Here is an 18,240-nt window from a genome sequence, read left to right as displayed (position 1 = left end):
TTTTGAATTTTAATGTCCGCCGTCTGTCTGCTCGATACGCTGATCGAGCAGTCAGACAGCGGTGACTCGAGTATAAGCCGAGGGGGCACTTTCAGCCTCAAAAAAGAGGCTGAAAATCTCGGCTTATACTCGAGTATATACGGTAAATGTTCTTACTATGTAAGAACACTTAACTAGAAAAGCTACAATTTCTGGGTAAATTGTGTGAAGTGTTCTTGCCTCCACCTACTGGAATATTTTAAAAGTATAAATAGTAGTAAGAAAGTGTCCCATCATTAGCTGAAAGAGCTGAACATTTTTCTCAAAAAAGATTTTTTTCAACAATGATTTTTATTCAAATTTTTTTTTCAAATATTTTTTTTTTCAAAATTGATTTTTTTTTTTATTCAAAAGATTTTTGTTTATTCCAAATGTTTTTTTTTTCTCAAAAATGATTTTTTTTCCAACAACGATTTTTATTAATTTTTTTTTCAAAAATGTTTTTTTTTCATGGGGTGGTTATAATGTTTTGGCTGATAATAGGGTGGTCATAAGTTATTTGGCTGATCATGATGTGGACATACTGTTTTGGCTGATAATGTGGTTTTCATAATGTTTTGCTTGATCATAATGCTTTGGCTGGTCATGGGGAAGCATGATGTTTTGGCTGGGCATGGGGTTGTCAGATTTTGTCACCTCCCACAGCTGCGATATTTCTTGAACCATTTGGTGAAACGTTCCACAAAGTAATAGCACACCAATCAGGAACAATCCACACGTTTCAGTATATTACTGTCTATGTAGTGTAAAAGCTGTGGGAGGACTTAGGGTGGCAATTTGGCTATAATAATAATATATATGTGAGATAACAGTAAGTGGTCTTGCTATGCAAGAAAACTTAATGAGATTGAGAGATAAGAAGAGGAGAGAAGAAAGAAAGGGAAGGAGAAAAATCATAAAGGGGGGGGGGGGATTGGGGGAGGAAAGAGAAGGAAGTAGGGGAGGAAACCCTTCCTCCAGTCCCTCCATCGGTTTCTCCGTAATTATCCCAGATTTCCTGATCACTAGGTACTTATTCGAGCCAAAGAACCACTTCTTGAAAAACTGCTCTCTGAGTCCCCTCTCGGTTGCCACAAGGTTCTCCATTTTATGTATCTCAGCTGTCTCCTTCAACCATACCGCCACTCCCGGAGGCTCTGTCCACTTCCAAAACAGGGGGATGCAACTTTTCGCTGCCATGACCATTAAGGCCCGGATTGATTTCCTGTATGCTTTGCTTAGTATGCCATGGTGATGCATTAGGAAGAATTTGGGAGTCTTGGGAAATCTCCAATCCGTGAACTTCTGTATGATGCGGTGGACCGGTGGACCTCTGTCCAATAGGGGCTCGGGAGCCTGCAAGACCAGAAGACATGAAGAAGAGTGCTGAAATCTGGCGAAGTTGATATCTTTCATTACCCTTCAGAGCTTGAAATCTGACATCATTCAGTCCCAGTTTAAAATCTGGGTTCCCAATTTCAGTGATGAGTGGCAAGGGTATGTGCGCGATCAATTGCTTGCGATAGGTTTTTTGGGCCAGTCGCCACGTCTCACCTACCATAGGGTGTCTTGTTACACGTTCTGACAGGCTTTTCTGGCACCAAGGCAGTCCCTCCAAATCTGTCCCCGACAGAAGCCCCACTCTATTTGTATCCATTGTTTTAGTGTCCCGTGGCGACACCAATCAATGATCCTTTTCAAGTGGCAGGCCGCGTGATACAATGTCACATCTGGGAAGGCCATTCCCCCTAGTGAATGGCAAGCCATCATTAGGCTCAAAAAACAAACCCGTCAGAGAGATAGCAAAAATATTAGGTGTGGCCAAATCAAAAAGAAAGAACGCACCAGTGAGCTCAGCAACACCAAAAGAGCCAGAAGACCACAGAAAACAACTGTGGTGGATCATCGAAGAATTCTTTCCCTTGTGAAGAAAACACCCTTCATAACAGTTGTCCAGATAAAGAACAGTCTCCAGGAGGTAGGTGTATGTGTGTCAAAGTCAACAATCAAGAGAAGACTTCACCAGAGTGAATACAGAGGGTTCACTACAAGATGTAAACCATTAGTGAGCCTTAAAAACAGGAAGGCCAGGTTAGTTTGCCAAACAGCATCTAAAAAAGCCTTCACAGTTCTGGAACAACATCCTATGGACAGATGAGACCAAGATCAACTTGTACCAGAGTGATGGGAAGAGAAGAGTATGGGGAAGGAAAGGAACTGCCCATGATCCAAAGCATACCACCTCATCAGTGAAGCATGTTGGTGGTGGTAGTGTCATGGCGTGGGCATGTATTGCTACCAATGGAACTGGTTCTCTTGTATTTATTGATGTGACTGCTGACAAAAGCAGCAAGATAAATTCTGAAGTGTTTTGGGCAATATTATCTGCTCATATTCAGCAAGATGCTTCAGAAATCATTGGATGGCGCTTCACAGTGCAGATGGGCAATGACCCGAAGCATACTGTGAAAGCAACCAAAGAGTTTAAGGGAAAAAAGTGGAATGTTATGCAATGGCCAAGTCAACCTGACCTGAATCCGATTGAGCATGCATTTCACTGGTGGAAGACAAAACTGAAGGGAAAATGCCCCAAGAACAAAAAGGAACTGAAGACAATTGCAGTAGAGGCTGGCAAAGCATCACCAGGGATGAAACCCAGTGTCTGGTGATGTCTATGCATTCCAGACTTCCGGCTGTAATTGACTGCAAAAGATTTGCAACCAAATATTAAAAAGTGAAAGTTTGGATTATTGTTAATCTGTCCCATTTGCTTTTGGTCCTTTAAAAAGTGGACGGCACATATACAAACTGTTGTAATTCCTACACCGTTCACCTGATTTGGATGTAAATACCCTCAAATTAAATCTGAAAGTCTGCAGTTAAAGCACATCTTTTGTTTCATTTCAAATCCATTTTTGGGGGTGTATAGAGCCAACAAGATAAGAATTGTGTTGATGTCCCAACCTGATTATACCTTACCAGAGGATCCCCTTCAAGGAATCCTCAGTAATATTCAGCTATGAGCTATACATCACCACTCTACAATATGGAGGAGGCAACGTTTTATGTTTTTATGATCTAGTTGATATAGACTGTACTCCTTATTGACACATACATTTATGTTAATACCTTTGTGCCCCCACCCCTATTTTCTTTTTTTGTGGTTGTTTATACAACTTCCCTGCAGCTGCCATGGTTGTGTGTTTTTTATTAATTGCCCAATTATAATTTTATTAGATAGATAGTAGCTTTTGTATTGTTTAGATACTTTGTGTTTAATAAAGCCATATGTGTCGCATCACTTCACTAGGTTCTCCTACATTATAACTGCTTATGTTGTGGAGAAGGGGGGTGGTGTTGCGCTCCTTATAATGTATTTATCTTGTGATGTGTTACCACAATATAAAAAAAATATCAATTATATACCTGACTGTTCTTTATCACGATTATCGATAAAGTGCATAAGTGCAACATCAATAAATAATCTAAATTACTTGGCAAATATGTTAAAAGAACATAGTAGTTTTTCACTTGTGCAAAAACAGCAAAAAGCAAAATAAACAATATCTAAGTGATATAAATATTATCAACATAAAAAGTGTAGCTATAGGTGGTTATATCGCTGTGCAAAATATATAGAACATAGGTGAATGGTTCATAAGTGACTGGTATACAAACAAATAAAGCAAAACAAAATATAGTTAAAAAAATATATAAATGACGTATACAAAAAAATATATTTTAAATCATCTAACTAAACAAATGTTCAGTGCGGTATTGGACTTGTTGATCCTTAGTCCAATGTGCAATATTAGTGCAAACGTGCAAAGTGTTTCACTGGAACACTGTGTATAGCTGTCTTGGCATTAAAGTGACACTGTGCCTTTAAGTGCAGAAAATAGGATAAATCTTCAGTGTCACTGACACCGGTGGTAAAAGTAAATGATTTCCTTACTGCTGTAAGGTAAACAGCATGTAGCAGAATAATTAAAGGAGGAGGGGGGGATCCCTTCAACTCGAACTTTTCCTAGGCATTCGTTCACTTTTAAGTGGAGCCAAGGGAATGGGGGGAGAGGTAGGGATGATCGTTTTCTTCCTCTCTTTCCACTGGGTGCTTCAGATCATAGGGTTCTCAATGTACATTTAAAAGAGATAAAGGAGGCCCACCATAGTGTACTAATTTTAAATAGAAATAAAACTTTTATTTGCATATATAAAAAAAAACTCACATTTTTAAGGGGTTATAATGGCGTTGTAAAAACGAGCGCCGAGCTCGTGTCTCAGTGTCTGAGCGTCTGTTCCGGTATCTGATTAGCCTCGGGTCCTACGCGTTACGTCACACACGTGACTTCCCAGTTGAAGTCATGTGTGTGACGTAACGCGTAGGACCCGAGGCTAATCAGATACCGGAACAGACGCTCAGACACTGAGACACGAGCTCGCCGCTCGTTTTTACAACGCCACTATAACCCCTTAAAAATGTGAGGTTTTTTTAATATATGCAAATAAAAGTTTTATTTCTATTTAAAATTAGTACACTATGGTGGGCCTCCTTTATCTCTTTTAAATGTACATTGAGAACCCTATGATCTGAAGCACCCAGTGGAAAGAGAGGAAGAAAACGATCATCACTACCTCTCCCCCCATTCCCTTGGCTCCACTTAAAAGTGAACGAATGCCTAGGAAAAGTTCGAGTTGAAGGGATCCCCCCCTCCCCCTTTAATTATTCTGCTACATGCTGTTTACCTTACAGCAGTAAGGTAATCATTTACTTTTACCACCGGTGTCAGTGACACTGAAGATTTATCCTATTTTCTGCACTTAAAGGCACAGTGTCACTTTAATGCCAAGACAGCTATACACAGTGTTCCAGTGAAACACTTTGCACGTTTGCACTAATATTGCACATTGGACTAAGGATCAACAAGTCCAATACCGCACTGAACATTTGTTTAGTTAGATGATTTAAAATATATTTTTTTGTATACGTCATTTATATATTTTTTTAACTATATTTTGTTTTGCTTTATTTGTTTGTATACCAGTCACTTATGAACCATTCACCTATGTTCTATATATTTTGCACAGCGATATAACCACCTATAGCTACACTTTTTATGTTGATAATATTTATATCACTTAGATATTGTTTATTTTGCTTTTTGCTGTTTTTGCACAAGTGAAAAACTACTATGTTCTTTTAACATATTTGCCAAGTAATTTAGATTATTTATTGATGTTGCACTTATGCACTTTATCGATAATCGTGATAAAGAACAGTCAGGTATATAATTGATATTTTTTTTATATTGTGGTAACACATCACAAGATAAATACATTATAAGGAGCGCAACACCACCCCCCTTCTCCACAACCTACACAAATTTGGACACGAGTTTGGTCCATACGGTGGATGCAGCCCCTATTATTTGAAGATATCAGAAATTCCTTTTAGCGCAGGAGTACCTACCTTACAATAACTGCTTATGGATACAGCATACAGTGTGTATATTTGAGGTTGAGCTTAGTCTGATTTTTTATTTTTTTTCATATACTGTATGAACGCACCGACAGCTCCCTCATAATAGAACCTAATTTAAGTTCACCCCTCACAAAGTATTATTTTTTTTTTCTACCAGTCTGTCTTGAGGAAACATTTAATCTTCCTTTGTTTCAATCTATGTCCACCATAGGTGATCTTCCTCTGTCCTGCCTTAACAAGCCTTTGACTAGACTAAAATAGATCCTCCTTCCTTGAAGGACACTACTGCCATAAGCTGCTCATCTTTATACTTAGGTTGTCCAGATGATTGTTGCATTACACTTTTTGTGAGATGCACAGCTGGATACTAGGTCTGATTGTCTCTCTAGTAATCTTTTTTTTTTTTTTTTTATATACTGAAGGCAGCTTTTTTTCAGGCTTCAATACTCTCTCAACACCTTTTGTTCCCTTTCTAAGGTTTTAAATGGAATGTATTCATTCATATATTGTCTTTTCTTATCATACATCACTGGACACAGAGCCATAGTAGTTCCTATGTGGGTTATAGGCCACCTTCAGGTGATACACTGGCATGCTCAAGTCAAAAAGTGCCCTCCCTATATATAACCCTTCCCACTACTGGGAATACCTCATTTTCGCCAGTGACTAAGGTGTTGGTCACGGGCAAAGATGTGCTGTGCTGAGCAATCCTTGCTGGGGCTAGCCATGCTGCCCGGATCCATTTGGCCAAATTGAATGCTACCCGAGCCTCGTATCCAAAGAAATTAGGTTTTGCCTGTAAATGCTTCTCTTTTTATCTTTTTAGAGAGCTTCGGGTGCATAGGATGCCAAACTAGTTTCCTTTTTTGCAAAAAGAAAGGGGGGACAGACCGTGGCCGCTCAGCAGAGGATTTACCCCCCATGTCTGCAGTTTCCACAGGATGACGCTCACGCAGGAAAACACTTTCCTTTGAAAGCAAAGGAGGGGGGCCATAATTTGTGTCGGGGGCATGGCTAATGGGATCAGACGCCTGCCACACGTCCATCAAGTTGATTTAAGCACTGTGTGTCTCTAGCCGCTGCTGGCTGTGGAGGGACAGAGCACTTGGTTGGCTGGATCAGGTTTGGTGACACAGGCATTTTCCTTTGACACATTGTACTTTAACAGGCTAGGATTAATAGCAGCTATTGCGCTGAACTATAGCCTAGCAGTGTACATTCTTTTGCTGGTAGTGCCTCTGCTTTGTGCTTCAGGCTATGAGTGGCAAAGGGACCAGGAACTCCTCTAAGGGTTCTAAAGGGTCAATGATTACACAACAAACTAAAACCATTTCCAAAAGAATGTCATCCTTCTCTGAGAGTGATGCGGCTGGTCAGATTGAGCCATCAGGGGAATCTGTAGTTGCAGCTAAACAAGACACTAAAGCCCCTGAGTATATCACACGAGAGGTCTTTTCTTCTACAATTTCTGGCTTGGAAAAGAAGATTTGATGCTATTTTATCCCCCCTTAGTGGGGTCAAACGTAGCAGATCCCCATCTAGTGCTCAGGACCCTCTTATTGAGGTTCAGGAGGCTGGGGATCAGGTAGATCTTCCCAAAGATTTGGAAGATACTTGTGTATCCTCTTCTGAGGATCCTAATATAGAAGGAGTAACATCACAAGACAAGTTGCTTGTGCACTCTATTACTGAATTGGTTCGTTCAACCTTTTTTCTGTCTGCAGCACAGGCTCTTGATGAACCCACCTCTAATTTGGGATCATTAAAACCTGCTCCATGTGGGGATGCCTTTCCTATTCATGCATGGCTAAGGAAGCTTATGTATGCTGAATGGGAACGTCTGGATAAACAGCAAGAGATTCTCCACACTTTATCCTATGGAAGAGGACTTCTATAAAAATGGGGGGGGGGGGGGGGGTTCCAGCGTTTGCTGCGATTGGCTCAGTGAACAAGTGTCCAGTGGATAATGCACTAATGTTGAAGGATCCAACAGATAAAGAGTTGGAGCTTCTTTCTAAAAGCCATATGTCTTTGACAAGCTCAGTAGCTCAGCCGGTTCTTGCTGCAATTGGTGTATCCCAGTCCATTAAGAAACAGTTTGAGTAGATACTTAAAATTCGGGCTGGTTTATCAGACACACTGTGTTTCACAGTAGATGCTATGAAAGATTCTATCATACAAGCCTCATGGCTTATGCTTGGACTAGTGCATTCTCACAGAGTTCTATGACTGAAAAGTTGGTCAGCCAAAGCGCTGTGTAAAAAGCTCTTAGCCAGTTTCCCTTTTCTTGGGGAACGGCTATTTGGAGACGATTTGGTGGTCTTTCTGGTTGCCATTTCTTCTGCTAGAAGAGTATCAGAACTAGCAGCTCTGTCATATTTGATCATGCATAAGGATAAGGTGGTGTTACGTCGTCATCCTGATTTTCTACCAAAGGTGGTGACAGGTTTTCACTTAAACCAAGATATTGTTCTTCCTTCCTTCTTCCCAGAGCCTCAATCTAAGGAAGAGAAGGCACTACATTCCCTTGATGAGCAGTCAGAGTGTATTTAAAGGCGACCGCTCAGTTTCGCAAAACAGATGTTTTATTTGTACTGCCAGATGGTCAGGGGACAGGCAGCATCAAAAACTACTATTTCCAAATGGATTCGTCAAGTCATAATTCAGGCTTATGGTTTAAAGAAGAAAATTCCTCCTTTTCATGTTAAAGCACACTCAACCAGGGCGATTAGTGCCTCTTGGGTGATGCATCATCAGGCCTCTACGGCTCGTATCTGTAAGGCCGCAACTTGGTCTAAAGTTCATACGTTTACCAGATTTTATCAAATGGATGTTAAAGGTCATGAGGATAATGCCTTTAGGCGCAGTGTACTGCAGGCTACAGTATGAGTCCTCTGACCTCCTTTTTTTTTTTTGTCTCTCCCCCCCCCCCCCCCCCCCCCCCTTCAGTTGCCATTGTTATGAGACATCCCACATAGTAACTACTATGGTTCTGTGTCGCTTGATGTAAGAAAAGAAAACAGGATTTTTAAAACCGCTTACCTGTAAAATCCTTTTCTTTGCTGTACATCGGGGACACAGAGGTCCCATCCTTCTTGGTGTACACTTGTATAGCTTGGCTACAAAACTGAGAACTCCCAGTAGTGGGAGGGGTTATATAGGGAGTACACGTCTTGTCTTAGGTGATGGACACTGGTACACCCCTATCAGTGGTCCATATAACCCACATAGTAACTACTACGGCTCTGTGTCCCCTGATGTACATCAAAGAAAAGGATTTTACAGGTAAGCCGTTTTAAAAATCCTGTTTTTTGTGTCCCACTCCAGTTCATTCCAAGGTGATCTCTCCCCATTGCCCTGGTACAGTGAGGCCCATCAGGGTTTACCCCTAAGCCACTACTTAATTTAGGCAGATGAATTTCGTGTATATGTTGTTCCAGAAGATACTTAAAAAAGATTTTCTGACTAACAGTTACACCATTTCTATGTGGATTTGCCAGGTTGTTGTGCATGCCTATGTTTACAAAATTAGGTGCCTCCTTTCCCCTCCTAAAGCCCGCTGTACTAGAGCAGAGAGTATTACTTGCACATTTAGTCATCAGGCTTTTGTGTCTCAGCTCTGCAAGGCTATTGCTTAGTTTTGTCCTGGTTTTGCAAGTCAGTATTTTTGCCTCTGCAGATGCTAGTTCCAACCAAAAAATTCTGCAAGTGGTATGGTATTTTTTTTTTTTTTAATGATTATGTCCTTGTGTTTTTTTCCTGTTGGCCTGGTTGTTTGATATGCCCACGTCTCTGTTTGGGCTGATTTTTGATGACTTTTGGTTGTTTTACTGTAAAGCTCTGCCCCTAAATGTACAAAAGAGAAAATATGATTTTTGTACTATAGAAACTTTGTTTTTCCCTCTGAGTTCATTGAGGAAAATGGCGCCCTCCCACCATATGCTATTTTGTTCTTTTGACTGCTGGCCACAACTGGTAAAGTTTAAATTGGGGTGGGTACAGCCTCTATGGGGGCTAATCTTAAAGTGGTTGTAAAGCCTCAGTACCTGAAAGAGCCAGTGGCAACCCTAAGCAAATAATACCCTTCCTGATATACCCCAAAAGTAAAAAAAAAATAATACCGGTTATGTACTTTTTTAATGCAGTATTGCTCCCTTTCATGTGACCCTAGTTTCCCTGCACTGGCAAAGACAGAGCGACTGGTGGGCTTGCACATTATCTTCAAGCTCCTTTATTCTTGCGAATACATGTGAGTGGAAGGGGAGGTAAGACTGAGTGAGACAGAGCAGAGCTGGCTGGGAATACTGAGACTGACATCTGCACACAAGCATGTGATATGCATACTTCACATGAAAAGGAAATAAAAAGGCGAGGCTGAGTGCAGCAGAGCAGACCTGGCTGGCTTGGTGATCTGGAACCAACAACAGAACAGGGAAGCGTCGGTGAGCAGTCCCATTTCACAAAGCGTTGTTGGTCCAAGAGAGAAGGGGTCCTGAATTGATTGATTAGATCATTGTTTCTAATCAACCATTTATAAAAGTAGAAAGTGGATAATACTGAAGTGGATGACAGTAATTATAGAAATGTGGGAGATTATGTTTTTTGGCTGAAATTTCACTTTAAGTTTCTATGTGCCTAGTGTCCAGTTCTACTGTAGGTGACAATGTAACCATTGGTTGCTTATTACTAAAAGCCTGTGTTTCCTTAATGATGCAGAGTAAAGGATTTTATTGCGAGTACAAAAATCCTATTTTTTTTTTCAACTGTTTACTAAGTGATTGAAGTTAAAAAAAAATAAAAATTATACCATTTGATAGACCTGTTAATTCTTCTTTTTTTTTTTTCTATTTAGGATCTGTTTTCCAATCCAGATAAATCACCTACCTCGAGAGACCATTTTAATAGTTAAACTGTATGCAGTGTCTGTTCCCCCTCCTGGGAGTTCTACTGAAGCCAGCAAGCAAAAAAGAAATCCTCAGCAACATCCTCAGCCTCTAGGCTGGGTCACCACTCCCCTCTTCAACTTTAGGCAGTAAGTTGTTCATACATTTCCCCTAATGATATACATTAGTTTTGTGTTGGTTGTGGACAGAAATCTTGATTTTTTTTTTTCTTTGATTTTTTTTGTGTGATAGTGGGGGTGTATTATTATTATTTTTTTGTTTAACAGTTAGTCTAGGTTTTCTACAGAGGCCCACATTTCTGTATGTGTATATGTAAAATGAAGCTTATGTTTCCCCTTTGCTTCCTGAAAATCCTTTGGTGATTAGGATAGACCCCCCTTCAAACTGAACAGAAGTATAATTTTAGAATTACTGTATCACAAAGGAATCTTGAGAAATATAAAACCTTTAGAGAACATTATGTATTTACTAATGGTTCTGCTGCATGAGTTCAACAGGCGCTAAAAGTGCTTTGCAGCTGAATTTGTTTGTATTTGTCTGGTGCATCTCCCTGCGGTGTCCAACAATAGTCAGCCAGCCTCGATAGATTACAGTTGCCCTGATATGTTTTTCCATTGTGGCACTGTCTTGATGAAATCTTTGACCATAGTCATCACTGACTGCACCTAGTTTTTTGGGAAAGACGTTCAAGAGTGACCGCAGAAAATGAATCTTTGGTGACGCTTACATGTGGCACTTTATGGTCTTGTATACTGTAAGAAGTTTGTTAACCAGCCTAATGTTTGTTGCTCTGTATTTGCCAAGCAAATTATCAATAACATCCTTGAATTCTTTCCAATCAATTTTCCGAGGCCCCGCTAACAGGTCCTTGAATTGCCTGTCATTTATGATGTATCTGACCCAGAGTCTGTTATGCTGGCCATAGACAGTCTTTCCTTGTTTAGTCAGTAGTACACCCTCCAGGTCATTCTGTCCCCCAGTACAGTATCAACCCTCCACGTCAGTCTGTCCCCCAATAAAATTCCCCTAGGTCAGCCTGTTCCCCAAAACAATCTCCCTGCAAGTCAGTCTATCCCACCCTGGCGATGGATTGGCTCTCACACTCCGAACGAACATTCCTAGTGTCAGACATTACCCCTGAGGAGGTCGCCCATGCCATTAACTCTTTTCCCACTGGTAAAGCCCCTGAGCCGGACATCCTACCAATTTAATTCTATAAATCTTACTTAAAATTGTTGGCTCCCAAGTTGGCATCATTATATAAAACTTGTTTGCTTTCAGGTTCCCTACCTTCCCCTATGAAAGAGGCCCATATAAAGCATTTGACACCGTGGAGTGGGCCAACCTGTGGGAGGTGATGAGGAGGATGGGATTTCCATTATGTTTTATAGGGTAGATTCAAACATTATATGTGGACCCTCTGGGTAGCATTCGGATTGGTGGTCTTATCTTCTCGCTCCGGCCTTCTTCGCTCTTGTAATGGAACCTATAGTCAAAGCTTTTAGGGTCTCTCCAGAGACCCTTGGCCTTAGAGTATGTTGGCTGGAGGAGAGGGTGGATGTTTATGCAGAGGATTTGCTACTATTCCATAACGATGCTGGTCCTTCCCTACAGGGTGCCCTCCACGTCATGAATGCCTACTCGACCTTTCAGAAAATAGAAATAGAGAAGGGTAAATGGCGCTGCCAATCTCTAATGCCACTTACACACGATTAGAAATTCAGCCAACAAAATAAGAATGAGAGCTTTTGGTCTGAGAATGTGATTGTGTGTATGCTCCATCGGAGCATGTTCTCAATTTTTCACTCAGAGAAAGTTCCTTTCCGAAAATCCATTTGTGTGTATGCGGTTCCGACGTGCAAAAACTCACGCATGCTCAGATTCAACTACAGGAGGGAAGCGATCGGTCTGTTAAAACTACCGTTCGTAATGGACATGTTTTAATCGTTTAATGCAGTGCATTCTCTTTTTGTTTACAATGCTAGAAGAATGAAGTTGTTTTGCTACTCATATTCACACAGAGTTCTCATACATTTTTTCTTCATTATGTCTCCTGATCTCATGAATAATCTTTTTTGTTTTTAAAGCCAGATCTCCATAATAATGTTTGGATTTTTTTTTTGTTATTTTTTTTCTTTTCTTACATCAGGGGACACAGAGCCATAGTAATAACTATATGGGTTATATCGGCGTATCAGGTGCTGGACACTGGCACGCCCCTTAAGGCGTGAACTTCCCCCATATAGCCCATCCCACTACTGGGAGGAGTCCGTTTTTTTGCCAGTGTCTAATGTGTTGGGCACGAGTAAGGATGTGTTGTACTGACCTCCACCGGCAGTAATCCTTGATGAGAGCCAGCCATCCTGACCTGATCCATTCTGATGTATTTGTAATGGGCTAAATGAATGGTACCCAGGCCTCATAATTCGATGAAACAAGGTTTTGCGTGCGAATGCTTCTCTTTGAGAGCTGGGCCCTGGGCTCCAGTGCTTTTTGTCAGTGAGGCCAAGAAAAGTTTACTGGTAGGGTCCTGTTGCAGGTCCAAGATTGTTGGTCAACCTGAGTGTTCCCTGGCTCCTGAAGGTTTCCTTTAAGGCCTCGGAGCCTACTGTGAAGGGCATAGATTTTGTTTTTTATCTCTGATTAAACCCTGCTGCAGGGATAAGGTAGGGGGGTTTTTCTCAGGAATTTCTCTTTCTATTTATTGTGTTGTCATGTCATGTCTATGTGTCACCACTGGGGGCTGTATTGAGCACTCACCATTCTGACGCTGGAAACAGCAGAAGCTTTCACTCTCCTCTCCTTCAAGTCGGCTCAGACTCTCTGGTAAGAGAATTGGGGGGTCTGAAATCTTCCTGAGCCCCCAGATTGGCGTTTTTTTCTTATTTGATGCCAGCCAGCCGCCTTGTTCATTTTTCAAAATAAATGTGTTTGGTGCAGACTGCGGCTTTACGGATTTACCCCCCGCCATGCTGCAGGACACTCGCGCGGGAAACTCAGCTCCTTTTCGAAAAAGGAAGAGGGAGGCATATTCCACGTGGGGGGGCGTGGCTTATGGTGTCTGATGCCACCACACGTGCAGGAAGTGTTTTTTTGCACTGTTAGAGAAGCTGCTGCCTGGCGGTTGAGGAAGAGAGGTTGGCTGGTCAGGTTTGTTGACACAGGCATTTCCCTTTTGACAACATTGTACTGTATAGCTAGGATTAATAGCAGTTATTGTACTGTACTATAGCCTAGCAAGTGTTACATTCTTTTGCTGGTAGTGCCTCTGCTTAGTGCTGTAAGCTATGAGTGGCAAAGAGACCAGGAACTTCTCTAAGGGTTCTAAGGGGTTAATGGTATACAACAAGCTAAAAACCCTTCCAAAAGAATGTCATCCTCCCCTGAGAGGTATACGGCTAGTCAGAGGGGCCATGAAGGGTAGAACACTTCTGTCCCTGTATGTATCGTACAAACAGGTTTTTTTCTTCTACCATTTAAATAAAAATAAAAAATGGCTATGAGGTCTCTCCATAGTAGGACTAAACATAGCAGATTTCCATCCAGTCCTCAGGGCCCTTTTGTTGAGGTGCAGGAGGCTGGGGATCAGGTAGATCTTCCCAAATATTGGAAGATACTTTTTTTTCCTCTTCCTCTTCGGAGGATCCTAGCGGGGAGGGAGTAGCCGCACAAGTCAGGTGTTTGTCTACTCCCTTACTTAACCCTTTTGTTGCCTGCAGCAGAGGCTCTTGAGGTATCTACCTCTAAAAAAGGTTAATTTAAGCCTCCCCCACCTGGGGATGTTTTTTTCTATTCATGCATAGCTTATGTATTCTGAATGGGAGCATTTCTATGAAGAAATGGGGGGTTCCAGCTATTAATGCTGCAATCACCTCAGTGAGCAGAGTCTCACATGTCCAGTGGATAATGCATTGATGTTAAAGGATCCAGCAAATTAAGGTTGGCTTTTCCTGTTAAAGACAGGATGTCTTTTGCAGTTCTTGCTGTAATTTGAGTATCTCAGTCCATTAACCTTTTAACGTCTGCTCCACTATTTTGGTGGAGCACATTTTGAGCCATGCTAATGCATTGAAAAATGTGGACTCCAAAGGGTTAAGGAACAGGTTGTGAGATACCTGAAATTCTGCCTGATCAGCAGGCCTGGCAATGGGCTGGTGTATTTGACGCACTGTGTCTCACAGATGCTATGAATGACTCGATCATTTTAAGCCTTATGGCTTATACTTGGACTAGTGCATTCTCACAGAGGTCTGTGGCTGAAAGATTGATCAGCCGAAGCACTATGTGAAAACCCTTAGCCAGTTTTTGTCCCTTCCTGGGGTACGGCTATTTAGAGTGGATAAGTACATCCAAAAGGGTAAAGCTCTCTTTACCAGTAAAAGGAGGTTCAAACATTTCTCCTTTAATCGTGCTGCCTCTCCTATGCCTGGGGCATCTGCCTTTAGGCAGTCTCGACGGTCTCATTCGTCTGTTTCAGGAGAAAGTTCCCAAGGGCAGCACCAGGATCTTGGGGGGTGAGAGCTCATAAAGCAGAATGCTAAAGCCTTCTTATGAAGGAGCACCCCCACTCGTTTGGGGGGGGGGGGGGACGGTCCTGCGATTCTCAAAATTTGTCAGGAACAATGTCAAGGGCAGAGGGATTTCTTTTTTTCTCTAGGCTACGACTAGCGTTCCAAGAGCCCGGATGGCTCAGTCGGCTTTTGATCTAAGGTGTCCGGGATTCGGGTCCCTGTTTTGGGTGCTGCCTGTGGACTACTTGGGCTGCTGATGCGGCAATCTTTGAGTTTCTGTCTCCTCAGAGAATATTGCTAAGAATTCAGAGAAAAAAGAGAAGTCTCTCTTTCTGGCCTCTGGATCAGTTGTTATCCCAGTCGGTGATATCAGAGATTCCCTTACTGGAACAGGGGGTTTTGGCTCAAACCTTTTAGGGAGCCAGAACCAAACAGAGAGTTAAGACCCTTTCTGAATCAGCACTTAAACATCCGATCCTTTCATAATTCGATCGGCTGTGTCCATCCTGCAAGGAGGGCAGTAGCATATCTCCATTTGCCAAAGTTTCCCGCTTACCAGAAATTTCTGCGGTTTTTCAGCTGTGGTCCTGCCATTCGGCTTAGCCACAGCACCACAAGTGTTCTGAAAGATTCTGGCACCTCTTTTAGCCAGGTTAAGGGCTCAAGGCATAGCGGTTCTAGCCCGTTAGATCTAATTTTAATAGAACATTCAGTCTCAGGTCTAAAATCTCTAGTCTAATCTCGGCTGTAAATATCTGAAATCTCTATTTTGGATTCTCCTTAAAACCATCAAGGAGATTACGATACTCGGGGGTTGGTTATAGATACCATACAGAAGAAGGTATTCTTACCCCAGACGAGAATCAGTTCCATTGTAGGATTGATTAAACTTAGCAAAACAAAGGAAAATTCCTTCATTCGGCTGTGCAGGAGATTTTTAGGGGGGCCTCCTTCAAGGCCGTCCCTTACGCGCAGTTTTACTCGCACTGCTTCAAGACACCATCCTGTCGGTCTGGAATAAAGAAGATTCAGGCCTTTCCAATACGCTTGGCTCCCAACATAGGTCAGAGCCTAAATTGGTGGTTTTTAGCCAGCAAAAGGGAAACATTTTATTCTGGAAGGTGTTAACAACAAATGCCAGCCTTCTAGGCTGGGGAGCAGCCCTGGAAGAAAATTCTGTCCAGGAGAGATGGTCCAGATTAGAGGACCTTGCCTATCAACTTTTTTTGGAAGTTTCAGGCAGTACATCTGGCCCTAGAATCTTGACGGTCAGACTACAAGACTGTCCTGACAGACTACAGTCTGACAAGGTCACGGCGTGGCTTACATTGATCACCAGGGGAGGCACGAGAGGTCGTGCAGAGCAAAAAGAGGTGAATAATGTTCTAGCTTTGGCACAACATTCCTTGCCTATCTGCAATTCTAATATTTCAGGCGCACTACTTGAGACGCCAACAATTGGTTCCGGGATAATGATCTCTTCATCCCAACATCTTCCTAGCAATATGTCAGGACAGAGACCTATTTGTATCCAGATTCATTAACAAGGTCAACAACTTTGCCGAACAAGGGGTCCGCTAGAAGGCGGAAAAGACACTTTAGTCTTTCCATGGGATCAGTTTTTCACTGATCTATGCTTTTGCTTCAGTTCTGCTACTTCCGCGCCTTTTCCACAGGATTAAGCAGGAACAAAGGGAGGTGATTCTGGCGGCCCCAGCGGGTCCCAGAAGATCTTAATTTACCGAGATCATAAAGATGGCAGTAAGAGTCCTTTGGACTCTGCCATTATAGCCAGACCTTCTTGCACAAGGTCCGGTATTTAATCATACCATACGGGAAAAAGGTTTAATAGGTCTGACTGTTAAATCCCACTCTATAAAAGATCGTGGGTGATCTACTTTGGTAGTGTCTTCTTTGACTAATGCCAGGAAGCCGCCTTCCAGAAACACTTACTATAGAGTCTGGAAGGCATATGCTTCTTGGTGTGGATCCAGGGGTTGGAACCCCAGGAAGTATGTCATAGGCAGGATTCCTGATGTTCCGCATATGGGATCTGAAATGAAGCTGGTCTTCACTTCTATCAAGAGCCAGATCCCGGCCTTGTCATTGTTTTTTCATCTGGCCTTTTGGTTTCCACTCTTATTCAGGGGATAACACGGTTTATTCCCCCTATCAAAGCACCTCTAAATCCTTGAGATTTAAAGAGGAAGTAAACTCTCCCACTCTGATGTTTCTTTTCATTTAGTCCATTATAATAAGTCATTATCAGACTATAGCCACTGTAATCCAGCCCAAATTCCGTATTACTTACTGTTTAAAGAAACTTTAAAAATCTTGTTTCCAGGGGTTATGCAGCGCCATCTTAAGTATTGTTTTCTGAGTCCACAGTGGAGTGTATTTCCGCCCTTACATTAAGCACTTCCTGTACGTTTAACCAAGCCTCCTTCTCAATCCAACTTTTCTATTGCAACCCTGCTTCCTTGTTCATGCTTAATTTTTATTTCATAGTATTTACTTGTGCCGATGTGTAATTTTTCCCTTTGTCAGACTTATCAGCTTCAGCTGATGAGACTGCAGTAATGGCCAAGCTTAGACTGTATGTGAGGTCACATGGTGTGTAGGAGGAAGCTCTGAGTGATTAGCAGAGCTCAGTGTTGTGCCGTAGGAAGTCCTGATAACAGATAGATAAGACATAGAGAGTGTGCCTTAAATCAGGGGAGATCTGGGCATGCTCAGTGACTTCATTCTACAGAACAACAAGGATTACAACAATACTAAGCAAGTAAGGAGATATCTACAAGCAGTGTTCATTAGGGTTTTTTATGCTGATTTACATGGGACAAAGTTGTGGGGGAGGGTTTACAACCACTTTAAGATTGGTCTTATCGGCTTTGCTGAATCAAACGTTTGAACCTTAGGAGAAATTCTCTTGGTTCTTTGACAAGAAAGATAATCTTTTCTGCTTGCCATTTCTTCTGATAGAATAATGTCGGAACTAACGGCTCTGTCTGGTAACAGCCATATTTCTTCAGGCATAAGGATGAGGTGGTTTTATGTCCTCATCCTGAATTCTTACCAAAAGTGGTAACAGGTTTTCATTTAAACCAAGATATTATTCTTCCTTCCTTTTCCCCAGAGCCTTAATCTGGGGAAGAGAAAGCACTACATTCTCTTGATGTAGTAAGAGCGATCAGAGTCTATTTAAGGGCGACCGCTCAGTTTCGCAAAACAGAGGTTTTGTTTGTACTGCCAGAGGGTCCAAGATGTGGAAAAGCAGCGTCAAGATCCACTATTTTCCAAATGGATTTGTCAAGTGATTATTCAA

At 41.9% G+C, this 18,240-nt stretch overlaps 1 protein-coding gene across 2 annotated transcripts in view; it reads left to right on the top strand.

Annotated features, from left to right (window-relative positions):
* PIK3C2B (phosphatidylinositol-4-phosphate 3-kinase catalytic subunit type 2 beta) overlaps positions 1–18,240 on the top strand; it is a 935,041-nt gene that overhangs the window by 514,810 nt on the left and 401,991 nt on the right. For both annotated transcript variants that reach the window (XR_013274472.1, XM_077481256.1), the window contains exon 13: positions 10,353–10,532. Coding sequence is in view for 1 of the 2 variants with exons in the window: in XM_077481256.1 (XP_077337382.1) it covers positions 10,353–10,532 (180 nt within the window). In the remaining variant the exon portion in view is untranslated. The remainder of the gene's footprint in view (positions 1–10,352; positions 10,533–18,240) is intronic.

This window comes from Lithobates pipiens, unplaced genomic scaffold (assembly GCF_037356315.1).
Source record: "Lithobates pipiens isolate NorthernLeopardFrog02 unplaced genomic scaffold, aLitPip1_a1.2 Scaffold_16, whole genome shotgun sequence".
In the NCBI taxonomy this organism is placed as follows: domain Eukaryota; kingdom Metazoa; phylum Chordata; class Amphibia; order Anura; family Ranidae; genus Lithobates; species Lithobates pipiens.
This window is presented reverse-complemented; position numbering and strand designations above follow the sequence as displayed.